This window comes from Sturnira hondurensis, unplaced genomic scaffold (genome assembly GCF_014824575.4).
Source record: "Sturnira hondurensis isolate 20B ecotype Veracruz unplaced genomic scaffold, ASM1482457v3 Scaffold0018728, whole genome shotgun sequence".
NCBI lineage: Eukaryota > Metazoa > Chordata > Mammalia > Chiroptera > Phyllostomidae > Sturnira > Sturnira hondurensis.
The window spans coordinates 2,562,353-2,589,201 of record NW_028091359.1 but is presented as its reverse complement, the minus strand read 5'-3'; the positions used below and the strand labels follow the sequence as shown (position 1 = coordinate 2,589,201).

Genomic DNA, 26,849 nt, shown 5'->3' with positions numbered 1-26,849 from the left:
ATCATTGGCAATAAATGTCAGGTTTGGGGTTTTTTTTGAAGTGGCTGGCTTACTTTGTTTATTTTTGTGAAACTGTGTGCCAAATACTTGTGTCTAAATAAACTGTTTTGTCGGTTATTCTTGGAGGTAAAATGGTTGCTAGGTCAACTCACAACCACCAGACAAGTGCATCGCCTTAGCACAACCATCATGCACTGTGGTACAGAGAATATTAAAAAGAAGTATACAAGCAGCAAAATTTAATAAAATTAATTTTTTTAATTTTCAAAATTTTATAATAAATGTANTTTTGTGAAACTGTGTGCCAAATACTTGTGTCTAAATAAACTGTTTTGTCGGTTATTCTTGGAGGTAAAATGGTTGCTAGGTCAACTCACAACCACCAGACAAGTGCATCGCCTTAGCACAACCATCATGCACTGTGGTACAGAGAATATTAAAAAGAAGTATACAAGCAGCAAAATTTAATAAAATTAATTTTTTTAATTTTCAAATAAATGTAATGATTGACATTTTATCAAAGATATTCTTAAGTAATTATAGCTTATTTTTTCAAATGTGAGCAACATCAACTGCAAGCACAGTTTGGTGACAGAGCTCTTACTGTGCTAAGGTTCCAGCGGGCCTACCCACCATTGCTTCTGTGCCATCTGTATTAACTGTCAACACAGTGTTTTTCACAGGCAAATCATGACTTCCTATTTTTATAAAAATTATTTTTGCTCACAGGTTGCTTCAAAGTGTCTTGGAGACTTCCAAGGTCCAGGGACCACACCACGAACCACTGGTATGTATGTTCATCTACGTGTGTATGGGAACATGAAGAATCTAGAATAGCTGATACATGAACCTGCTAGATTTTAAAACTTACTAAAAAGCTATAGTAATTAAAACAGTATGTTAATGGTGTAAAGACAGGATATAAATCAATGGAACAGAATAGCGGACCCAGAAAAAAATAGGGTTTTTTAAAAGGCATCTGAAATTCATTTGGGGGGAAGGCATGTCTTTTTTTTTTTTAATTCTCACCCAAGAATATGTTTCTCAATGATGTCACACACACACACACACACACACACACACACACAGAGGATAGGTGAGAGAGAAACATTGATTGGTTGCCTCTGTATGTGCCCTGACGAGGGATCAAATGCACAACCTAGGTATGTGCCCTGACTGGGAATTGAACCTGCAATTTTCTGGTGCATGGGCTCCAACCATGGAGGCTCCCAGCCAGGGCAAGGCATGTCTTTCTGATAGTGCTGGAGCAACTGGGTATCTGTACGGAAAAAACTAACCTTTGATCCTTGCCTCATATCATAATAAAAAATAATCTGAAAAAGATTGTAGAGATAAATGCAATGGCCAAAACTATACAATAACTAGAGAAAAGCATCACTTCAAGACTGAAAGGAAAAAATTTCTATAAAAAGCATAAAAGGAAAAACAATGGAAAAACTGGACTCTGCTTGTCCAAAACACCAGTAAGAAAGTGAGAAGGCAATAAAGTAAAAGGAAATATTTTCAAAATATGTAACAGACATGCATCCAGAATACTTAAAGAAAATCTGAAATTCAAAACAGGCAACAGACCCAATAAAAATTAGTGAAAGAGTTCAAAAATTCATTACAAAATAAGGCATTCAAATGACCAGTAAGAATACAGGGTAGGGCAAAACTAGGTTAACACTTGTTCATAATAATAATACAAATAATTAATAAATAATAATACAAGAATGAACTCTGTTTTGTATACTCACAACTGTAAACCTCCTTTTGCCCCACCTGTATTTAAGGAGCTCAATATCAGTATACATTGAAGAAAAGCAAATTAAAATCACAGTGTACATTCACTGGAATGACTCACACACTGCTTTTTAAAGATTTTATTTATTTTTAGAGAAAGAGGGAGGGAGAGAAAGAAGGAGAGAAATATTAATGTGTGAGAGAGAAACATCGATTGGTTGCCTCATCATACTCCCAACCAGGACCTGGACTGCAACCCAGGTATGTGCCCCGACTGGGAATTGAACCAGCGACATTTCAGCTCACAACACACAAGACAACACCCAACTCAAGGAGCCACACCAGTCAGAATTCACACATTGCTGTTAAGAGTGAAACTGGTATCATCATTTTGGAATACTTTCTTGGCAGTTCCTAACAAAACTCAACATATGCCTGCTTTGTGAGACAACAATTCAGTCCTAGGTTTATGACCAAAAGATATGAGTGCATATGTTAAAAAAAAAGACATACAGGAAAGTTTAAAGCAGCTTTATTCATAAGCCTAAAACTGCAAATAACAGGACAATGGATACATAAACTGTATTAAATTCATACTGCACTGCAATATGTTTAAAAAATGAACTAGTGACACACGTAACACCTGGATGAGTCTCAAAATGTTAAGTTGAATAAAAGAAGCCAAACACAAAAGAGTAGGTACAGAATGATTTCATTTACACGGAGTTCAATATAGACAACACTAATCTGTGATGATAAAAGAGTGGTGATCTCTGGTCAGAGGTTGTACTGGATGGAGGGAGCATAAGGGAACTTTCTGGAATGATAAAGATATTCTAATTTTGATCTGGATGGTGATTACATACATGGGTATAAAAATTCAAGCTGTATGATTAAGATATGTGCATGCTTGTTAATATGTAAATTATATCCTAACATTCAAAAATTCTTCAAAGGTGATCCAAAGCACACACTTAATCATTTTTTGTTTTTTTGTTTTTTTTTTTTTAGCTGGGAGGGAATTTGGGAATAATTTATTTCGATCCCTCATTTTATAGAAGAAAGCCTTGAGTTCTGAAGCGGTATGCCCAACAGATGGTTACAGGCAGAGCTGAGACTAGAACCAACGATTCAAAAGTTGGTTCTTTTGAATTCTTTCCACGATTCTTTCCACTACACTTAGCTTCCAAAACAAGAGTTTTCCCAGGAACAATTATTTTCACTTTGATTATTTGCTTTAGCCTCTCTCTGACAGTTTCCAACAATATCCAGGGGACTCTCGAGAGCTCTGGTTCCGACGAGCTGCCCGGGCGAGGTCCCGGCTGCTCTTTAATTGCTCGCTCGGCTTCCATATTCAGTGGAGAGCGGCCCTTTGTTTGTTTCTAAGTTTATAGATGACACCTATGAGCCTAGGCCTCTTGGGCTCTTGGACACAATTTAAAATAGTGTGGCACTAACAGTTTGACACTAATGTCACTAAGACAAATGGAATTCCCGGTTCAGACTTAAACAAATTCTAATACTGCCCCCAATATTGTCCCTTCGCCACCACAGTCTCAGGCAACAGACTACATAAATAGTCCAGCCTTGTATTAAAGATACAGTCATAAAGGTACAAAAAGGAGAAGTTGGGACTTTTAGCCAAAAAGCTCCATGTAAATACGTGCTGCTGTGGTATATCAACAGTAGGGAGAATTCCATCAACTCCTTCTAAAAATGCTTAGAAAGACATAAAGTCGCAACAAGGACCTGGCGCTTGCAATAGAGAAAGCAAAGGCGAGGTTTCAGTTGACACAAAGATTTATTCAAAGAAGCCATGTGCCATCAGGAAAAACTTTCCCAACAGCTTCTTCTACTTCTGTTTACAGTTTCTTCATCTTCAAGTGGGACAATCATTTGTTTCTTAATTGTGCTGAGCTAAATTTTTCCACACTGTTAAGCTGAATTTCATCTTCTAACATCCTATAAATATTAGAAAGAAGAATGAGAGGAAGATTTAAATCAGAAGGAGAGAGCGGTGGCTAAGCACTTTCCTGTTGGGTGAATCAGGTCTTTTCCTATGTTCTTAAACTTACGTTTCATTTAATAAAGACAGTATGTTTTCATTAGACTAGAGATGAAATAATGCACAAACTTTCTCATTTCTAATAAAAAAGCCAATCTTAATACCTGAGTTTGAACATTTACTAAGTATTTCAAGTATAAATAGTGTCACAATAAAAGCACTGACCTCCCTTCCCCTTTCCAAGAGACTGTTCACAGGTCAAGACTAAGCCTTCTTTCAATTTCGCCCTGGCCCATAATCCTCTTACTGATCTCACAGAGGCTCTGAATACCCAAGGTACAAGAATGCTTGCAGTTTTCGACACCTTATAATCACAAAGGCTATTTGGAACTCTATTAAATGAAAACCACATCACTTATTCAAAGAAACACTTCAGTATTTCTAAAGAACACATGTCCTTTATATCTGGAAATTATTTTAGGCAATAATTGAGGTGAAAAAAAGAGGTGAAAAAATTTTGTGCACAGGTTTCAGCAAAAGTTCAAGACCATGATTATAATGTCATGGCTTCTGTCATCCAGCTTCAGTTTTAAAATCATGGAGCTCGGTGGCCTCACCATGGTATGCTACATGAATGATGTTTCTGAAAACATCTTTGCTTCTTACCAACAGCATCTCTTGTGTCTCTGGTGGCTTTAAGATACAAAGTTTACCGACCTCGGATTGGAATGGCAACTGTAGACACAGTGAGATAGAATCGTTAGGACTATTCCCCCCCTAGTGTGTCAGGTAAATGCATGCCTCTGTAAGAATGTCCTCCAGCAGATATTTGCTTAAGTAATCTCTTTGTTGCCTGCCCTATCACACTTCTCTAATAAGTGTTATTTGTTTTTTAAAGGTCTGATGCACTGAATGCCAAATACATAAAGCAGGGACAAATAACTACTATAATTTTTTTCGTATATTATTTTCTTCAGTAAACAGGTTACTGTGATACTGGGAAAAACTGGGTGCTGAATAATTGTCTCCTGAATTAAGTGCATAGACATTATTTAGATTACTTCAACTGTAGAACAAAAATAATACTTCTCTTGAGTCAGGAACAGTAACAACACGTCTACAACTCTGTCCCCATTTATCAGAAAGCTGGATGTGCCACCACCAACCTCACGTAGCAAAGCCTGCGCCAGAGGTGAGGACTCATTTTACTTATGTCGCAACTTCCCTTCTCCTATTATCACCTTCCTCAGGAATGCATGTAAATGCTGTTCCTACCATTCTAATAACATTTTCTCTACAAAATGCTTTTCTTTAGTAGAGATTGACAAAGATGTCTGCTCTTCACAAAAGCCAGGAATAAATGTGTTTTGAAATCTCAGTCGCTTTGAGTTCTTTATTAGTAAACACCCATTTCCATCGTAAAACTACAAACCAGCACAAACAAACCTCAGATAAACCAGACCCGAGCTGCTCTGTGCCCGCGACTCAAAAGCAACCAGCTTTAAGTTGTCCGGGGGGTGCGGCCAACATGGTTCGGAACAAGAGCACCAGGCACCAAAGGGGGCAACAAGGCTTCAACGGGACTCCGACAGCTCTCTTTTAACTTTCTCGTCAGGGGCCCTACAACTCTGTCAAAGGAAATGACAGACAAAGGGGAGAAACTCCTAGGCACCCAACCAAAGGAGCACGCAGAGAAACAAAGGGTAAGCAAACCGCACGTGCTTTGTCTGGAAACACGGCCTGTAACTCAGAGACACTGATGTTAACTTTAACTAGCTGGACACAGGAAACTGGAACAGTTCCTTCAAATCCCATTTGTTCTGGGTGACTTAAGTGTAATGGTAAAATCCTATAAAGTCCATTTCCAGGATGGTCTTTTCCTTAGTGAAGAAGGGAGCATCTCACAATGACCTGAATTCAAAATCGCAGGTAGGGATAGTGTCTTCTGAATCACCAAGATGAGATGAACCATGTCATGTGAATAACACCTACTTATAAAGCTGTTATAAATCTGCTACATCTAAAAACATTATAAATAAAAGCATTATTTATATTGAGAAATAAGAAGCTGCATCAGAGTTATCCAAAGGCACAGAATTTATGCTGTACCTTAGCCAGCTAAGTCAATGACTTAGACATATATTTCACGAAATGTGTTCTGTGGGAAGGAGTGAGGTACATATATATTACATGATCAAGAAACTGTGGGAAAAGAATTTCCTCACCAAAGCGGCACAACTCTGCTGAACTCTCGTTTCAACAGAACAGCATGCCCAGGTTAATGCACAGATATCCGAATGATAACACGCAGAGTCAAGGTGTAAAAAAATACTTTCACTTTGAAAATTGTTACAATCAAAAGGTTTAAATCACATTAAAGTTTTAAATTCTATGTCTCTGAAAAGTGAGTGTATGAAAATTCTGTCACCACTAGTTTAGACAGAAGGAGCAAGAAGTTGGCACCAAAACAGAGGCATGGCTATCAAATGTGCCTACAGGAACAGCTGAAAAGATAACCCACTTCGCGGTGCAAATGGTGTCACAAGGTAACGCAAAGCAATGCAGCCCCTTCAGAGGAGGTGCCACACTGGTCACATCTCCCAGCAAAGGCAATCAAAACTCCAAATTGGCATGTTCATAATATGCAGCTGATTCCAATGCTGGGGTCATAGTCAGGGAAGCACTTCCTGGTCCAGGAGCAATTAAAAATATATATTGAGATTCTTCTAGAAGAATCTCAAAGAGAATTTTCCCATCAACTTCTTCTAAAGAATTCAAACCATTTAGCCTCTATCCATCATGTTTAAACATCAATAGAAAAGTAAGTTTGTTACATCAGTAGTCCTATCAAATAAAGTAGATAAAGTTTCCCCAACATTATTCACTCACTTAAAAAACATGTGGAACAAAAGGGGTCCAAACCATTTGAGAGGTAGAGAGTTAGGCATAAAAGTCCAATTCCTCACCTAGGGGGTTTCTTTAGCTCAAAGTTAGAGAAAGCAGCCCACCCTTTCATTGCTCTGGCTGCCTTCCGGAAAGGAGCTATGGCTTTCTAGAATGAAAAGAGTCCTAGAAAAGTAACAATAGAGCTTAGTCACCAAGAATTTCTTTCTCTCCTCAGAAGATGGGTGCTTCCAGGCAGAAGCTCAGAACTGTAGAACAATACCCTAGAAACTCCTACAGTGTGTCTCCAATGGAAATAAAGTCAGTCAAGGGCAAAGATCTAATTCGTCATTCTAACATCAACTTTAAAACTCTTCTTGCAGCAGAATCAAATAAAACTGTTTCTAATAGTTCACTGAAGTTCCTTTCTATGGTTTAACTTTACAAAGACCTAAAATGAAGATAGTACTACATGATAAATATGGAATATTTTATTACCTCGGCCTACAGTACTGAATATGGCAACTCTTAGCAACAGACGTACATGGTAGCCGCTTCAGTTACATGCATTGCACTTGACTGGTAGCTAGTCAGATGACTCTAAAACATTAATAATGGGGCAGTTTAACAATGTTAAAAAACCCAACAAAGCTTACGACTGTAATCTCGAATGAAATACTAAAATATATCATTTCCAGGATTCACAATCGTAAATGATAATTCCAGATGAGCAGCATCTGTTAGCATTCTCAGACTGACACTACCAAGAAGATTTATTAAGTCACCTATCTCAATATCTCATTCAATGCCAGGAAGCAAGGAGAGAGAAACACACACACATTTTAGTGCTTGTTTCCAAGGGATGGCCGTGGTTGCCAAGTTAAATCGGAGGACAAGAATGAGCCCTCTAAAGTAAGAGTCTACATTAAAAGTGAAGGCACCACCCTGGATGGGAATAGCCCAATCAGACATGAGGTGCAACCCACAGACCTAAATAAATAAATAAAATTATTTTAAAAGCCAGAAAGGGAAGAAAACATACAATAGCCATTAGCTTTCAAACTTCAAAACCCATCCGAAGACAGAATCAGAAACAGAAGCTTTGGTCTTTGAAAAGTGACCTTCACAAATCAGTTTTGTGTTTGTTTCCATTTTCTTTCACAGTTTAAGCCTCAATCAAATCAGCAGTCTCTGGGGACTTAAAAATTGCTGTAGATTAAAATCCTCTCTGACTCAACTGTTCTACTAATGCCAAGTATTTAATAGCTCTACTTGTAAGAGACTTTTGTTGATGAAACCCTGCTGCATGCTATCTTCAGATGCTCCACAGCTGTGCCATAATAGAAAGCATCACTGTCCTTATTTTCTTTATCACTCCGTTTAGAGATGAGAAAATTATTACGAACAGTTCTATATTTGGCAGAGCTGGCAGAAAGCAGTTTACAATACTAATGTAGCAAGTATCACCTAACAAAGGCAGAGATCTACTTCCAGGTACTAATGATACGTATTCATGGCTTGGTTCCAAGGATAGGAAGTTAATAACTGTGATAGATAGACTAGAGTTAAGTTAATGAATTTCTAAACTTTATGCTTTCAATAATAAAACCATTTAAGCCTTAGCGTTTGGACTCTCTACTTCCACAGATCAGGCACTTTGATACTCAACAGGTTGAGTAAATTGAATCCATATATTGTATTTACGTTCTCTGTCAAGGTTGCTTCTCCACGTTTGAAAGATCAAAGGCAAAGCAGTCATCAACCCTGTAGCCTTCAATACTGTGTTCATTACATTTAATCAAGTGCCAACTCCACCGCATCATTCACCAACCTTAACAATATTTAAATGCATGGCACTGTTTAGGAACAAATGTAGGCATAGTATTGTTTTAAAACATACACACACACCAGGCACACACACACACCCTAAAACAAAACTAAACAAAAAAGAGAAAAAGGCAAAAAATTATCATTCTTTACACTGTGCAAGAAGAGAAATTAAAAATGCACAGAACTACCCAATGAACATGTTGGAGGTGGTTTTCTACCTGAGGCAGCATCAATCACGGTGGAAATTCCCCTTCGATCAGAGACTGGACGGGATGACCCTGGCATGCTGACTGGGTCAGAGCGGACCGGCTGGATCCTGCAATGCAATTTAATTTAATTCACATATGTTACTGGCATCAAAACTGTCGCTTGCTGCAACAGACCTTAAATCAGAAATGCTGGAATAGCCCAATCCATTAAAGAACCATTCATTCTAAAATAATGCAGACAGGAGAGCTGCAGTGCCTAGCTCTCACACAAGGCTAAAGCACAGCGAAACCTATTCTACACGCCGGACCCCTGCTTCTCCTCATGTGTATGTTACTCAACAGGTTCTAGGTAAGGGATTGAAAAATTGATGTTAATTTAAAGAAATAAGTTAACCGAAGGGAGGGAGTACAAAGGGACTAAATGGTGCTGGAAGGAATATAATACAGGAATTTGTTACAGAAAAGATAAGTAAATTAAGTAGAATGGGAGAGGAAACAAAATACTTCATACCGAGACCTTCGGCTTTTGCAAGGGGCCAATATGAAGAGTTTTGAGAATCCTCTAATTCATGAATAGTGCAATAGCTGGCAATGCTTCCTATAAAAGGCAGCAATACTACATACACGTATTTTAGTAAGTCTCTTAAAATCCTCAATGAAAATATGCACAGCATAACAAAATTGTGTTGGGTTGTGACTGCCAAAGGTTTAGCTAGGATCACTGTGTCTGAATCACCACCATAAAGTTACCAATTAGCATGTAAGAATCAATTAGAATCTCAACAAAACTACAATTTATTACATACAATTTCATGTTGCTTCTGCAAATCTATAAATACCAAGGGTCTCTTTCTGCCTGTAGTTTTATGAACATAAAAATGTCTATATGACTGAAAGATCTGAACATCCCAAACAACTTAGAAGAATAAAATCTTGTTACAACAATGCATGCATTTTGGCAATTTGTTTATTCAGTAAATACTTGCTGAATATTAATCACATATCGCTGTTACTCTAGGGACAAGCAGAAAAAGAACATGAAATACAAGGTCTATGTGTGGACACAGAACAGCACAGGGATGCTCATGAGTGCTGCAGAAGACAATATAATGTGTGAAAATGAAGTAGGTAATAAAAGCTCAGAATGACGAAGGGGAGGAAAGAATAAATGGTCTACAGCAGATTGGGAAGACCCTGTGGAGCTGTAATAGGACCTGCATCTGTACATGGTTAGGGGATATGTATACATGCAGAAGAATAGAAGTGTCCTTTAAGCACAAACTAGAACATCAAACCCTCGGATCTGTGACTGAGCATGTCAAATGTGGGACCTCGTGAGGAGCAAGCAGGATTTGGCTGAAATACAGAGTTCATGGTGGATACCGGTGGAAGAGAAGAGGCTGACAAGCACCACGAGACAGATTATATTGTAGAAGCCTGAAATGCCAAGTATGGATGACAGAAAAAGAGTAGTTACTGAAAACACAGTTTAAAGGTATGAGTATTTGTTATATGAAAAAAAGAAATGGGAGGGAGGTGAAGGACGATCTATTTGATCTAGCACTAGCAGTTAGAAACGTTGACGCACCAATACTGATCACTGCTATAGTGAGCAACAGGATGTATTCATTCACTTCAGCTTATTTTTCTAAACTAGTCATGGTAATCCCATCTTCTCATGGCAGAGAATTAGATCTGGAATGGGCAGGCCTAAGCAAACTGGGGCCAGTGAGAAAAGAGGAAGAGTTTATTTGAAATTTCTGCAAAAGTTTTCTGGTTCTGATGGGAAACAAGAAGCTGGCCTGTTAGATATGGTCAGTTGAGGCAAAGTAAAGCACTCCCCTGGTCTAGATAACTTACAGGGGCTAATACATGCACTATTATTAATTTAATAATAATTTATAGTGCAGTTCTTATGCAGTCTGCAGTTGGGAGTGAGATGTGGACAGTGCTATAGAAGAGACCAGGCCGGCCGAGAGCGGACGTGTTGGGCTGCGTGACACACACACATGGGCTGTGCTCTGTTACTCTCTTCGACTTTATCTGTGTTCATATGTTTGAGACTTTTTCACAAAAATAGACAGAATAAAAATAAACTGGCAGGGGTGATGGAAGTGTCCTGAAATTAAACAGTGGGGATGTTGATTGCACTAAAAACCACTGAATTATACAGTGAATCTTTGTGGGTTTTTTGTTTGTTTTTATTTATTTAGTCTATTTGTTTATTTTTAATTTAATTTATTGAGGAGACATTGATTAATAAAATTACATAGGTTTCAAGTGTACAACTCCACAATACATCTTCTGTATAATGTATTGTGTGTTCACCACCTCAAGCAAATTTTATTAACCGCACAATTCTTAGTCATATCTCTTAGGGCACAGGACAGGGTCCTGGGTCAGTTGAGAAAAAAAAAATCCAAACAAAGTTTCACAATTTAAAGGAGAAGGTATGGCCAACAGCCACAGTGCCACTGCCTAAAAAATGGAGAAGAAACAGGTGAGGAGCTGGGACAGCGGACAGTAAGGGGAATGGAGACAATATAAAGAGTTGGATTTCTAGTTGGATGCTGGCCTGGAAATGGTCCTAAACAGGGCACTTGAAATTAAAATGATGTGGACTAATCCCAATTTCCCATCGAAACTGTGCTCTAATGGGGCATGAGGTCTTAATCAAGGGTTTATATGCTCAAATTTTTAAATATAACCTACAAGGGCAATCAACAGAGATTTATAAACCTGCAACCCAACATGAAGATTTCCAAAGTTTTTCTGTGTCCAATAAATAAGGCAATATCTTAATCAAACGTAAACAATTTAATGTCATTTAGATAACAAATAGTGGGAGCTCTTTAGTGTAAAAAAAAGGAAGGCCCCTCAGGAAAATTCTGGAAGGGTTTCCGGAAAGGGGCACTGTCTGAAGAAGTTAGAGAGCTCTTAGACAAAGGACTACGTCTGAAGTAAAGGGTCACAAAGAAAGCTGGAGGAGGTGACAAAACAAGGGAACAGAGAGTTGTGTCCTCCAAAGAAAACAGACAGGGTTTTGTCACAGCAGCAGGTAATAGTCATCAGAAAGAAAAGAATAGAGTCTTGTGAGAAGAGCAGTAAAGAGAATAAATATAGTCTTATGTATGGGGTCATCTATTGTAACTGCCTTCATATTAACATCTAGGTAACTGAATGACATAAACATGAATGATTATGCATTACGTCACTAAGTTGAGGACTAACCCAACTTGACCTGCTGAAAATGGATTGACTATCTAAGCTAGAACATATTTCACAATTGGCACCAGTGAAAATTGCTCTAGTATACACTATAATGTCAACTATTGCCTGACATCTTGGGGAAATTTTTACAAAGTGGATGAAAATGTGCTAGAAAAATAAAATGATAAGGAACGGAAGAAAGAAATAAAATACAAAGCAAACTAAAAAAACACTAAAACACTAAAAAAGGTATCAAAGAAGACATATTCCATTCCACAAATTATTCTTTAAAAAGAAAACATCCACTTCTACAACAGCTTTTGCTTTGTTATAAAGATTTGTTGGCAAATCAGTGTTGGCAAAGAGACAGCTAAAAACACATTTCCAACATCTGAATGGAATACATTTCTCCATAATTTTAAAAAACGACGCAAGGAAAACTTCAGAGGGCTTTTTTAAGTACAACGAAAGATATAGTCTAGAACTTTTTAAAAAGAGAAGACATGGAAAGGCAGATTATTTTTCTTTAGACTGAGCCCTTCATTGTCTGTTGTCCCCAAATGTGTCATCTTTGTGTAACAAATCAAACTGCTAAGCAAACCTGAATTGCAAAAGTCAAAGAATTTTCAGCTGCATTAAAAAAAAAAACACCTAATAAAAAAGCATACTTTGTAAGCCCTGTATTATCATTCTTGTAAGTGGGGATCACAGAATACATAAAGATGAAAAACTCTAGGTGAATTTGTATCAACACTTTCCTATCCAAAAACATTTCAAAGCCTGAAAGAAAAAATCTGCAGGATTAGGACAGATGTGTAGTTCAGCGGAAAGATGAAAGAGAAGGATCAGGCAGGAGGGTATCACCAGACTTGAGGCAATTAGAAATACGAACGAGGCAACACAAAGTGGCTTTAAAAGGTGTAATGAACATAACATTCTGGCAAATGTAATCCAAAACACAAACATTTACTGGATACAATGAGATCCCACACAAGATCCCCAGTGACAATAAGGAATCACGAAGTACAGTGTGTGTATTCTGCAACATGACACTGTGCCCAAAGGGGAAATGTAAATACTGCTGATGATGCTGTTTACAAATGAACATATTATTCCAGTGAAACGTCTCCCCTGGTTCTTATTTCTTACCTGAGACTATTGAGATCAAGATCATCTGTATCAAAATCCAGAAGGGGCTGTGGAGTATCACTTGGACCATGAGACTGCAGCACAGATGAACTGGAAGAGATGACTGTGGTTTGGCCTGAGGGATGGATGGTTTTGAACTGGAACTGTGGACCCATCCACAGCCGCCTGTGGGGTCCAGTGTGTGTTACAATCTCTACCTGAAACAGATCAGGAGTCATGATTTAAACGTGCTATGACCTTTCAGAGCTTCTATAATACCCCCACCCTGTCTCTGAACACATTCTTCAAGAAGCCTATTTTAACCAAGTGAGAGAGGGACAGGGCTCCCACAGTGGAAGGCGATGATCATCACAGCCTACAGAGATGTCCACTATACCCCTCCTGCAAGTTTCCACAAAAATAAACAAAAAAAATTTGTGCATGTATTTTTATGTGTGTATACACACAAATACACAGTTTATAGGTATGCCTGCTGCCTGACTCATAAAACCAGCATCAGCTCCCTAAGGACTGTCTTTTTCATTCATTCTAGACATACTTACCACTCTGTGGGCATGCACTATATGACACCTATAAGCCACAAATTAAAAATAATTCCCCCATTGAGGATCAAGCTCATGACAAACTTGAAGTTGATCTTGAATTATCGAATGGGGACTGAAAAGATCTAAAATAATTCTCAACACCCAAAGCCCCGTTTATTTCCACAATTAAATATTATAATATTTACTATACTGCCCTCAAAATACCCCACAATCTACTTTTAAATTAAGAGAGTATGACATGTTTTCTGTCCGACTGGATTTGTCCTCGAAATAGCATTACTCATTCAGAGTGTTTTCTCAACTATCACAAAGAGTGACACAGGTATTTTAAGGGCCGCAAAATAGTAAAACTAAAATACTTTATGAATTTCATGCTTGGAATAGGAGACACTGGGTAAAACTTGAAAACAAGTATATTAAACAATTTTACAAATGAGCAACATGCATAAGAGACTAACTACTGCAAACCTTTGGAGAAAGACTGTCTCTCGGTGTCTTGTAATTGCTATATCCATGTCTGTGCACATACTTTACAGAACTGACTTCCCATGTGCCTCCTTTTTGCCCTGAGTTCCTTTATATTTAATCACATTTCTCTGATTGCAGTGATTAATTCTGAACAAAACATAACCAAAAAGGTCCACAGAGTGCAGCTCTGTGTTTGCAAGTCCTAAAGGGCCTTCGAACAATATTCACATTCCCACTAGTCACAGGGAGACGACGACTCAGATTTAGGACAGTGAATTCTGATTCAAGCGGTTGTATTCAGTAATGCGAATTAGGCCACAGATAAAGCACTGTGTGTATTTTAAGCTCAAGACCATCAGTGTCACAGAGCCGAGAGGTGAACAGATGCCAGTGCAGTCGCACGGAGGCCACGGCCAGATGTTCCTGCTCACTCCCCCGCCGTGTGCAGCACAAACACGTGGAGTGCACACTCACAGTGACAGCACACAGCACCCCTGCTGCTAACTGAAGAGTTGAGGTGAAGGACAGGGGTTTCTTTGCCAGCCTTCTTCTACTTTTAACAATTTATTGTGTTATGTTCGAGAAAGGATGTCTCTCCATAGGCCAGGAGCTGAAGCACCGCCCCTTCTTGAAAGAGCTTCCTGTGTGTTAGGTGTGATGAAACGCGTCACCTAGAAACCACTTCATTCCCCAGTGCCCTCGCTTCCTTTCATTCCTCGGGCTCCCCTCCGCGACAAAGCAGTGACACCGAGCTGCCTCCACTGAGCGCCTGTCTCAGGAAAAGCCCCTGGACTGGTCATCCGAGACAGGTCATTAACTTCACCAAGTGATGTCAGCTTTCAGGCAGACATAACAGCATTTGTAATGAAGTCATTTGTAATCTCATCATTTTGAAATCTGCCCAAGTACCTTTTATTTCAAAGCCCTTGAGATGAAGAGAGCTTCACCTGGCAAGGGGAGGAAGGGTCTGCGGGAGCCGCCCCAGGACCGCGTTTGAGGCCGCTGGAGGCAGCATTGGTGGGGCAGGGGGAGGAAACCCCGTCGGCACAGTCAGGGTGTGCAGACTAGAACGCTGAACCTTCCTAATCCAAGTATGGGCCCAATATTCAGAAAATGGTGGCTCCACAAAACAAATCCCAAAGATTGTCGAATGGTTTCACTATTTTAACGAGGCCAATTCTCGTTTCAACCCAAAGGGTCCACCTAAAATCCAAGGTCCTGAGGAACGTACGTGAACCATGTGGAAGACATGCTATTTTACACTGTCTGCATGGAAGCTGATGCACACACACGTGTCTGTATAAATAATACAGGTGCATGAGTCCCTGCCACAGTGTTTACAACAAATTGTTAATGTGGAAAGACAGCTGACTAGTTATTAGCAATCCTAAAAAGAGTTCTCAGTTCCATTCATTTTCCTCTGAGGAAAATAATTTTTAAAATTCAAGAATAGAAGTAGACAACAGATTCCTGTTTTCTTTCACTGTAACAGGCCGTTCTTTTTTACCTGAGAAAGCCATTCTTCATCTTCCTGTCCGCTGTGGTCAGAAGCCAAACTGTCGTAGGACCCGTGCCGAGTAATGGGCCCAGGGCTTCCAGGGGGAACCACTACAGGAAGAAGAAAACATATTTAAGCAACTTTAATTCATGTGGTAGCTAAATGAATGTGGGCACAACCATCCTGAGTACTGTGGTACTTTATAAGATAAAGCGTGACAATAAATGCATAAAGGTAATTCAAATAATTAATGAACAAAAAAAAGACTGAATTTATTAGGAATAAGAAAGATCTTTGAGTACACTTTTAAAAAATGTGCACGAATTTGGTCATGACATATATCACTGTAGAAGAAATAACCAACTACCTGTATCTTAATAGCACAAGTACATTTAGAAGCAGGAACAATTCACCCACATGTGCACGAGTATATTTCCTAACCTTCAGGATTTGGGCCGTTTAAATCATCTCCAGTAAACAAACAAAATAATAGTACGATGTAGTTCCTATAATGCATGAAGAAATGTTTAAAACAAATGTCAAGTAATAAGATTTTTAAAGAATCTTTCATATAAATGAAAGGCATAAAAATACACTTTTATTCTAAAAACACCTTTAATTTCTGAAACATTTCATTTATCGAGAATAACTTCATTATCTTGAGGCAGGCTGAGCCGAACTCAAAAGGATGGGAATTCTCCTCAGTCATTTTTAAAGCCTCTCCTAGGTAAGTTGGACGTTTCTCTCCAGGCACTTTCCAAAGAGCTTGCTCTGTACCGCTGCTGGTTGACACCAGAAATCTACAGGAGCTGTAGTCTTCTTAGTCTGTACTCCCTCGAAGCAACAAGCTCCCCACCTTCTCCTTTCCCCCCTGCTTGCTTTCGGTAAACTTCTTTTGAATGTTTCTCTTCCTCTGTTCATTTCTTCAGTTGGGGCAAGAACCCCCTCACCAGTGACAGCAGGATATAAGCTTTAAACACAGAGAGGCTACTTTCTCATATGAAGAGGAAACTTGCTCAGTCAAGCTCATAAATCAACAATGATTTATTGAGTTTCTACCATGAACCAAATGTCATCCCAGTAAAACATAGCTTCTTCTTTTTAAGGTACTATACTATTTACTAACTTTATGATAAAACAGACTATTTAGATGACTTTTATAGTTTAAGAGACAGAGACTTCCCATATACTCTCTACTTCCACGTACCATTTTAATACTAAGCGAAATGAAGCAATTAAATACTGATGGGAAATAGAGAAAATAAAAAGACAGAGAAAAGAAGAAAAGTAGATGAGTATTAAAGAAATATGGAAGAAACAGAAAAGAATAAGCAACAGAAAATAATCTCATAATTTTGACCACTTAGACATACGTGTATATACTGCTACACATGCATTTTCCTTTGGCTACATTCCTAAAAATGAAATTAAAGCACACGAACATAGTTTGACTTCCTGCACATTCCCAGAGTTCCACACTTCCACCAGCAGTGATGGAGAATGCTAATCTCACTGCACTCTTGCCAGGACAAGGTACGGTATCTTGAAGAAATCTTAGTGAAACAGGTAGAAATGGGGTAGATGAAACAGAACCCAGGACAAGATTTTAAAGGATACATATTCACAAACGACTGACCCTAACTTGCTGGGAGAAGAGAAAGAGTACCTGAGAAAGTCGATTTGCATGGGGCAGCGTGGACAGTTTTGAGGGGTAAGATTTGCAGCAATGCAGACTAGTTGTATCGGTTCTTCACAAGCACAACCCCCTGGTGACAGGCACTGGCACAAAACAGTGATCATCTAAGCATAATGCCTAGTGCTTCGTGATTTTTGAATATCACACAGAAAAGAATACTGTAATAATTATCTGATATCTAAGCAGCCTTTTGGAAATAATTTTGGTGTATGTGGCAAAACTGCTATCTAGAGGTCAGGTCAGGACAAATATCTGGAGGTCAGGAAATACTTTGGTAAGCGGCTGGGGGCAGAGAAGATTTCTAAAGGAGTGAGGGAGTGGGTTGCATGGATATTTGAGGGGAGAGTGTTACAAAGACAACCCCAACTACAAAGATTTGGGAGTGGGAACAAAAAGAAACGTTTCAGTAACATCAGGAGGCCAGTGTGGTTGTATACAAGGCAGTTTTAAAGTGGAAGGTTAGTCAGTAAGACAAAGGGGCCCGGAAAGGAAGAGGAAAGGTTTGTTGAGGGCTTTAAAAAAAAACTGAGGGTAATGTGATGGAAAGATATTGGAAAGTTCCAAAGAGAAATGAGAAATGATAACTAGTACCAAATGTGAATCTTTTCCAAGAGTTTACATTGCATGCTATATACGCTGCACCTAGGCTAGTACCCGTTGTAAAATATTTATTTTGCACTCCAAAAGTATTAAGTAAATGGATGGAATTTTGGATTCTGGACTGAGTAATGACATCAGAATGGCTAGATACTTATTTATCCATCATCAAAATAGAATAAACTTAAAAAATAATCCAGTGGCAGCGGTGGGGGGAAGAGTGGGTGCCCAGACAAAACAAGGTTGGTTGTGAGTCGTCGAAGCTGGGTGTGAAGGGTCTGGAGGGGCCTTCCACTGCCGTTTTCTAATGGGGTGTCTGTCTGGAACCTCTCACAGTGAGGAATTAAGTGAGAAGAGGAAGAAGAACCTTCTTGCTCCTCTGCCTAGCCTTCTTTTGCTTTCCAAAAAACATAGTAAAAATACAAAGTATATATCTATAAAACATTAAATCTGAATCTTGAATTCCAAGTAGAAATTGTAAGAAATTGTAAGTGTAAGTTTCCACACCTTATATTCACTTAAAGATAGCTTCCCAGTTAATGTTTTGAAGCATTCAGAAGTATCATGATATAAAAAACAGGTCTGATTATTTTGGTTCCACTTTTTGAAAAAAAATATGCTTCAAAATTCTCAGGAATTCTTTTAAACAATGTGTGCATTGCAATAACCATGGATTTTACAATACTATTACTCTACAATTGGGAAAATAAATTCTTTAAAATTGAAAATAAAATACAGGTCTGATGAAATAAGACTTTTTTCAACATGAAAAAAATCTTTCCTTCTCTCTCACATTTCTTTACCTTTTTTGCTTCCTGAATCCAGGTAGGAAAAATATGTCATCTTTACTGGCTTGGGAAACCAACAATATACAAGGTCACAATGAAAATGAATTCAAAATCTTGACTCTGGGATAAGAAAAAGAGATGGAATGCATACCAAGAGCAAAACGTCCATGCTCTCTGACCAATTATTCGGAAAGATTCAGAAACTGGACCAAGAGTACCATAAACAGAAAGGGGGGAAGAGTTCCCAAAGAAGGGCGGAATTGACAGAATCCTGGAAGGAGCTTTAGGGCTGAAGAGTTGTGAAAATCATACTGCAGAGTTCAAGGAAGCAGCGAGAGATCCCACGTGGTGCAAGAGTTAAACACACGTGCACAGAGAATATCTGTACAGCCAAGTCCATAGCAACCTCTCAGAGTTTCCCATGAATCAGCTGAGAATATTACTGTCTCCAAGACTAATATGAACAAGGTAACCGATGGGCTTTGAGGTAGAAACAAAGATGAAATCAATATGAAGCAATAACCAATGATCAGGTAGGAAATTGGGACATCTTAGTGGTTACAAGGATAAAATGTCTGCAACTCTCCCATCTCATTATCTTTGCAATCTGTAAGCCCGATCAAACTTGGATGCAATTTTGGGGAGGTCATTAATTGATTGGGATTAATTTTCCACATTTGTTAGAATGGAGGTACAAAAGAGAACTTATGAGAGTTTATTGAAAAAAATGATGGAGAAATGGGGACAACTGTAACTGAACAATAAAAAACAATTAAAAATAAATAAATCACACCAAAAAAAAAGAAAAATGAGTTAAATACCTTGCAAGCCTGAGCTTAATTAACAAACAAATGTGCATACCTACTACCTAAAGAAAAATGTTTAGTATGTTTTATGTACCAGCTGTTCTTAGATAATTAATAAATCCAGGACAGGAAATGTATGTAATTTTGAAACAAAAACATCTGCCATGTTCCATCCCTACTTTATCCCTACTAGTAAAATAATTTAAAACAAGCCTAGCATATAGCTAAAAAGGATACCCCATCAATTGATTTTAGAGAATACAACTTCAAAAGTACTGCTTCTGCACGGGCATTTGATAAGTACGGATGAACAAGCAGGGCTGGACCAGCAGACCATTATGATGAGGTCACTGCGAGCCAGACTTTGTTTATATTGTGTTCTCAGGAAGGCAGACCAGGCTTCCAGTGAGTAAATAAGAGCTAAAAAAATCACTACGTGTATTTTGCTGTCTTACAGTGATATATGGGGGGAGAGGTGTGTATACATGTGTTTCTATATATATTTTTATGTTTATGGACAAAGCAAACCAAAACAAATCTGCTTCAGTGACAACCTTTGCAAATTAGTCCTGTTAATCTAAACCCCCCAAGATTCCAAGTCAGTACAACATTGTAAGTAAAATTATAAACAAAAAGATTAAATGGCCTTTTGATAATGTGTCTAAGACTGAATTCCAACTAATAAAATTTTCAATATTCCAGAATGGAAAGGGTCAATTTATAATGTAACTTCTCAAATCTATAAATTGTTTGCACAAGTTCTCTGCTTTTGTATTTTTAGATGTCTTATTTACCATAATGTGAGGATCAATGGGTGTAGAGTTTTTATAAATTATCCACATAAAATATAGCATTTATGAGTTAGAGGAAGTTAAAAGCATTGATTTAGAAGCTGTTAAAGCTATAGGTACAAGGTATTAACTATTCAAGTAATAACTGCTCAATTAAAAAGTCATAAACATTGTATTAAAAGACATTGAAAGTAACTCTGAAGTCGCCTTTTTAACATAGATTAATGGAATGAATAAAGATCAACACTTGTAGGTTAGAATATGCAGGTTTGAACCAAGGTCCTAAGATGGGGTTACTTCTAGTCATGGAGAAAATTTAACCTGTTGACATTTCACAGTGTTTTCTCCAAAATGATAAAAATATATCCTTAATTTCAAAGAATCAAATTCTTTCTAAAATACCCCAAATTTAACAGCTGGCTCTTAGTAACTAAGTTCATCTGCAACAAATCTAGTCTTCTGGTTAGAAAACAGAAGTTTTTATCGTTAGTATATTGAATACACCTTATATTAGGGCAGGTAATTACATTTCTTAGTGTATTCGACATGGTTTAGGTATTCAAAAAAAATCTCCTAACTATGGAGTTTACAACAAGGTACACAGGGGCTAGGTGTTCCATTAAGATGAAAGAATACAAAAAAAATTATGATTTGCCCCCAGTACCATTTGCTTTTAAAGCAATGAAAGGAAAAAGATTTGACAATACATATCAAAGTTAAAAGACTAACCACAGATGGGTTATAAGCATCCTTTTTACATAAACTAACACCAAGCATAATATTGAACTCAGGGCACTGCTTATTTATAAAATCAAGGAAGGGAAAATCCATTTGGTTCTGTTCTGTTCTTGTTGTATTCTTCCCCACAGTTCTTAACTCCCAGTAATAAATTCTCTTAGCTGGAGCTCTGGAAGCTTCAGAGAATAGAGCTAATGAACTACAGGTTCTGCTGCTAGTGAACTCCATGCTCCCAACTTCGGGAGACGTTCAAAAGCTGTTCTACTCCCTGGAATGAATCTCAATGCAAGTGAATCAGGGAAATCTGCTTCTCGAACAAGGGGAAAACACTGCTCTGAATGCTCTCTAGTAATATATAATCAATATAAGATTGCATATCAACTACACTTAAATAAAAAAATTTTAATGATATCTAGTTTTTTGTGACATAGAGCGCTTGGCTTTAGCTTCTGTTGAAAGCCATAAAATAGGTTCATATGCTGAATATACAGATCCAGAAAGAAACTCAGAGTCTTTTCCTAGGAAGAAACAAAGCTGGATCTAAAGGATTTCATTCGGAGAAGTGAGTGTGAGGTGAGCCACACCGGCAGCTCAGTGGGCAGTGCAGTAAAGTAGACTGCAGACTCGGGCCCGGACACAGCTTTTGTTCCCCGCACTCTCTACCACATTCCCACCAACCCTCCGTAAACAATGAAACTCTTACCATGCTGAAGTCTTTAGTGGAGACCTGGGAGGTGAATAATGTTGTGCCAGAATTATTCAGCCCTTTAGGTTATTTAGGGGAACATGTTGCCTTTTTCTAGCAACAGAGAAATTTGTGAGTTAAATGACATCATGCTGCCTTGAATGAAACAGCTCAGGCTCAAAGTTCACCCAAAGGCCAACAGTGATAAACTCTCATCCAAGGACAAACTTCAATATATTTTTGGTACTTATTAAAAACAGCATTTACATAACAGCCATACAATGAGAGAGGGCTCTTTACCAAACTCTGTTTCTGATCAGAAAGCACTCAGGATCTGAGGAAGAAATTCTGCTTGGGAATGTAGTTTCTTAGTACAGAATCTAAAATTTGCCTTTAAAAAAGAAAGGCTGGGAAGACCATCCAAAAGCAAAATGGTCTAAGGCATATCCAATGAACAAGCAATTTACAAAAGAGGAAATACAACAGCCAGCAAATGTGTGGAAACAGTAGTAATAAGAGATTTGCTAATTTAAAGTTAGGCTTTCATACTATCAAACTGGCAAAAATTAAACACTGGCCTCTTTAAAAACAATTTTTTAAAAAGTGAGAAAGCTCTCAAGTTAAAAATAACACACTTTACTACCTTAAGGAATGAGCAGCATTCTTATTCTTAGTAAGGGACAATTTCTCCCGAAAACTAGAAAGAAGTTTCTCTCTGACACATGAATGTTTCAACTTAAATATACAGGAATTCACCGAATTTCATTCAGGGCAGCCAAGCAATAGTGCTGCACGTTACTGGCTATTCCGTCTATTGGGAGCAATCTCTTGTACCAGTGCAGTAACAGCTGAAGTGTTACAACCCACAAACCAGAGGACAAGCTTCACCTGCATTACGTATTAACTGAATTAATGATCTTTGCCTTGCCCTGCTCTGCCTCCTTTTTCCTGCCCACCAGGTACCATGTAACACCCTCAGAAAAGACATAAACTCCCGAGTCTTCATGTATTATTCCTGCTGCCATAAGGGTCACATGACACGAAGTGTCTGGACAGATTATACCTGGAGGCAGTCGGGAAGGGTTCATAATTTAGTTCAGCTCCTCGTTGTGAGACAGGATGGCTTCATGCTATAATCGGCAAGATCACCTACTCCACTAAAAATTTCAGATGGTCCCAATATGCTCCTGAGAACGGAACAGACTGCAACGATCCCTTCAAAGCATTTTCAATTAAGGTCAAGGTGGAGTTTATTTACCTGGAAAGATGTACACAATGCCTATTTGATGTGCATTAAAGCAACTCGATTCATAGCACAACTACATTATATATACATTAAAACAACAGCAGGATAGCTTAAAAGTCCACCTTACTATTTTAAAGGATTGTACTATGACCGTGTAATACCTTCCTTGTAAATTAAGGGTAACAACTTTGCCTTACAGCATAGTTTACATAATCTACACAGACATGTAAGTCTAAATTGGAACAAACCCATTTTTGTCAAAGCTCAACTCCAGTGACAGCAGTGTCTCCTGAAAGGGGAGGGACGAGGATATAAGACGGGCTGAGAAGACAGGGATGACTTATGTCCCACTATAGTCCTTGGTACCTTATAAATTGTGTATGTCATGTACCTGTTTAAAAATGAAAATTTAGGAAAAATTGTAAAAAAAGCACACTTAAATTGGTGTGGTTAATGTAGTCAATCCAAGATGTCAAACAAAGAAATCAGATGCCTATCAGCAAACGATGGAAACCAGTGCACCGAACAGAGTTGGGCTTACTGCACACTGGGTGAGACAAAGTCCCCTATTTTCTCAGGTTTAGGGATATTTTTGCTAAAAAGGGGTGTGGAAGTGCTTACGTACACTCTCTCACTCCACACACATCCACTGATCACTGTCTCCACATTTACACACACACATCAAACACAGGGCCAGCTTTTAGCAACTGCCCAAGCACACATGGTGGGATGTGTTTTGGTTGAGCAACATGACTATTTGCTGGAAGCTGGAGGCTCTCCTGCTGCTGCTTCTGTGCATTTAGAGATGTGAGCTGTAATCCGTCAATAGTGGTAATTGTATTCTCACAGCTAACCCTGTAGTTTAGAGGCACTTCTTTCAGGAAAAAATCAATTTTCCAAAATATAATATCCTCTATAAGAGACTTAAGATGAGTACAGGATAAAGCAGAACTATTGCAAACTGGTGTCTTAAAGGTGAGAAATCACCGTTTGGGGTCATTAAGCTGCACTCAGTGATCAATGTACCAGTTTTTGCAAACATTTTATACTCAGTGATCAATGTACCAGTTTTTGCAAACATTTTGTACTCAGTGATCAATGTACCAGTTTTTGCAAACATTTTGTCCTCGATCCCACCTACAATGCCATTCTTGACCAGCAAGGAACAGAATGCCCTCAGTCCAGCCTCCCGAATAAAGTGTGACAAACAACAATAAAAGGGGAGGGAACTGTTTGTAAATGGAAAAATGGCAAAAATCACTTTTTGCAAAGAGTTAATGCAGCTCCGTCCATGCTCCACTTACTCATTATCTAGTTACATACTAGATAAGTCTAGATCATTATACAGCAGGAAGAATTAAGTGCAGATTTTCTCCTGCCTAAGCAAAAGAGACGAAGTTCTCTTGGCATGGGGAGTTAAAAGCTTTTAGATGTGGAAGACATCAACATTTTCAACATGTACTTAGAACATAATTTAAAATCTTTCTAAATAATCACTAAGGATCCATGATGGATTCCATATGATAAAGAAACTAAATGTTCAAGATTTACCTCTAAATAAATCAGAAAATTCATAGAATCAAGAAGATAAGGGAAAGAGAGAGCGAGAATACACCCCAGAACCACTGTAGGGTTTTCTCTCTCCAAATGCAAGAGAACACTTCCCAAGGCTTGCTCTCCCCATTACTGGTCCAAAATGTAAAAATGACTGGAAGGAGTCATCTCCACAAATCACTCCCACTGTGTCACCTATGAATTACATAATGGCATGGCAGTTGCTTGTTTTTTAAAATCCTTATCATTAGACATATACGAAAGAATTCAGGTATAAAGACATAATAGTGGGTGGCTTTCCCGTAATACTTTATGCACCTTACATTAGAGAGAGACACAAACAGAGACAGAGAGGGGGGATTTTAGGGGAACAGAAGAAACGAGAGTGGCAGAATGTTGTCAATTGTTGAAGCTGGATATTGAGCAGATTTGTGATACTACGCACTGAAATTCTGTGTATGTTTGAACATTCCCATAATAAAAAAATTTAAAAGATTTTGGTGTGTGAATGTTTGAAAAAAGCTGAGCACATATTTCTTGAAGAGCAGATTGGTAATGGTCATTTTGATTCTTTTCTTGGCTAGGGAGAGTGTGACATATCCGAGACCGTGTTGTGTTCACAGAGCACCACATGTGTGAGAATCATCATGTCAGAACCTGGAGCTCTGGTTTCCCGTGTAACATCTAATTTCTATATCCTATAATGAATTGAAATCACCCATCCTTCCTTCCTCCCTTTTTTCCCTTCTTTCTTTTTACCCTCCCTTCCTGTCTTCTCCTTTTTCTTTCTTTCCTCCTCTCTCCCTCTGTAACTCTCTCACCCTCTCATTGCTTTAGAAAATTCTTGTTGAAAATCACTTAATATTTTGTGAATGCATGTTATACTATAAACCCAAAGAACATGGAGTGAAAAACTGGAAGGCTCATGGGGATGGTGCACAATGACCCCAGTGATACCCTCAGAAACTCAAATGTCCCTCCGCCATTTCAGAAGTCTCGGGATGGAGAGTCTTATGGTTTTAGGTAAAAGTTTCAGAGTCTTATGGCAACAGTGAAAAAGAACTTCCAAAGAAAAGCTTTCCAGCATGCAGAGGACACCAAGAAAAATCTCACTCTCTATAAATCACTAAAGGAATGAAGATGCAGAAAACAAAGAAGCCTAAGAGACATTTTCAATTTGCATCAATAATTTAGAAATGCTAAGTGAAATTCACTTCTACAGTGTTGAAAATGCACACACTAGGATAGAGCCACACCTGTCCAGGTGACCGTTAAAGAATAGGAGAGATGGCATCTAGCACAAATATTTTCTCCTCACTGCTATTTGTCAACAGCAAAGCATCTCAGGCTGTGCCGTCTGGCTGCTACTCAGCCACAAAGCACCTGGAACCGAGGGAGGCAAGAAAGATCTCAAAGAAGGACAAGGGTTCTACTTCTATTAACGCTGCCTACAAACAACAGGCTATCTTTAGCAAGTTTCTATTCTATCCAATACAGTGTATGAAGCTTTTTGGAGGAATGATCTTGTTTAGTCTGACAGCAGTCCTGTATGAAAGGTATTTTTAATTCCATTTTAAAGGCAGGTACACTAAAGTTTAGGGAAGTTATTTCCTCAAAGTAACCCAGGTAGCAAATAACAGAAATAGAATTTAGAACTGCAAATGCCAAAGGCCATGTTCTTCACCTGAAGAATAAACTGCCTTAAATTCATCATATCTTGGGACTTCCGCCAAGATGGAGGCATAGGTGGAAACACTGTGCCTTCTCCCACAACCAAGTTTGGATACAACAAAAGTTTCGGAGAACTAAGACACACCCAGAGACCAGAAAACCGAATTATACGGAAGTCCGACAGCTACAAACCGTTCAACGGGGACGGTAAGAGAGGCAGAGCCAGCAGCGGAGCAGGGTCGGGAAGGACAGACCTAGGAGCGCAGGCAGCCCGGACCTAGTCGGGGTGCGGGGCAGACTGACCAAGGTCGCACATTCGCGCGCAGTGAGACGGACCACGCAGGCCCCAGGGGGCGAACCCAGTGGTGGAGGGCTGACAGTGGTGGCACACTCGCATGCAGTGGAGCGGGGTGCGTGGCCCTGGTGACGGTGGTGGCTGCGGTGCTGGTGGGGGTCGCAGAGGCGGGCGCCGGAGGGAAGCCATTGTCCCTCTTTGACCCCGCCCCCACATACAACGTCACAACCCAGCGACTGAGTTGCCCTGCTCTGGTGAAAACCTAGGGCTCCGTTCCTGCTACTTAACAGGCACGAACAGCCCAAAAGATGGCACAAGAAGAACTCAAAGTCCCAGAGCAAATAACTCTAAGCGACCAACAGATTGCCAGCCTCTCAGAAGCCCAATTTAAAACACTATTTATCAGAATGCTCACAGAATTGGTAGAGTACAGTCACAA

At 38.9% G+C, this 26,849-nt stretch overlaps 1 protein-coding gene across 6 annotated transcripts in view; it reads right to left on the bottom strand.

Moving 5' to 3' along the window:
- Positions 1-26,849, bottom strand: part of BCAS3 (BCAS3 microtubule associated cell migration factor) — a 494,341-nt gene that overhangs the window by 239,915 nt on the left and 227,577 nt on the right. For 5 of the 6 annotated variants that reach the window (XM_037069813.1, XM_037069810.1, XM_037069814.1 and 2 more), the window contains 3 exons: positions 15,553-15,653; positions 13,033-13,229; positions 8,683-8,780 (listed from right to left, as the gene is read on the bottom strand). In XM_037069813.1, coding sequence (XP_036925708.1) covers positions 8,683-8,780; positions 13,033-13,229; positions 15,553-15,653 — 396 coding nt within the window. Of the gene's footprint in view, positions 1-2,609; positions 3,709-8,682; positions 8,781-13,032; positions 13,230-15,552; positions 15,654-26,849 lie in introns of those variants that run through there. The other variant, XM_037069815.1, reaches the window with a different exon arrangement.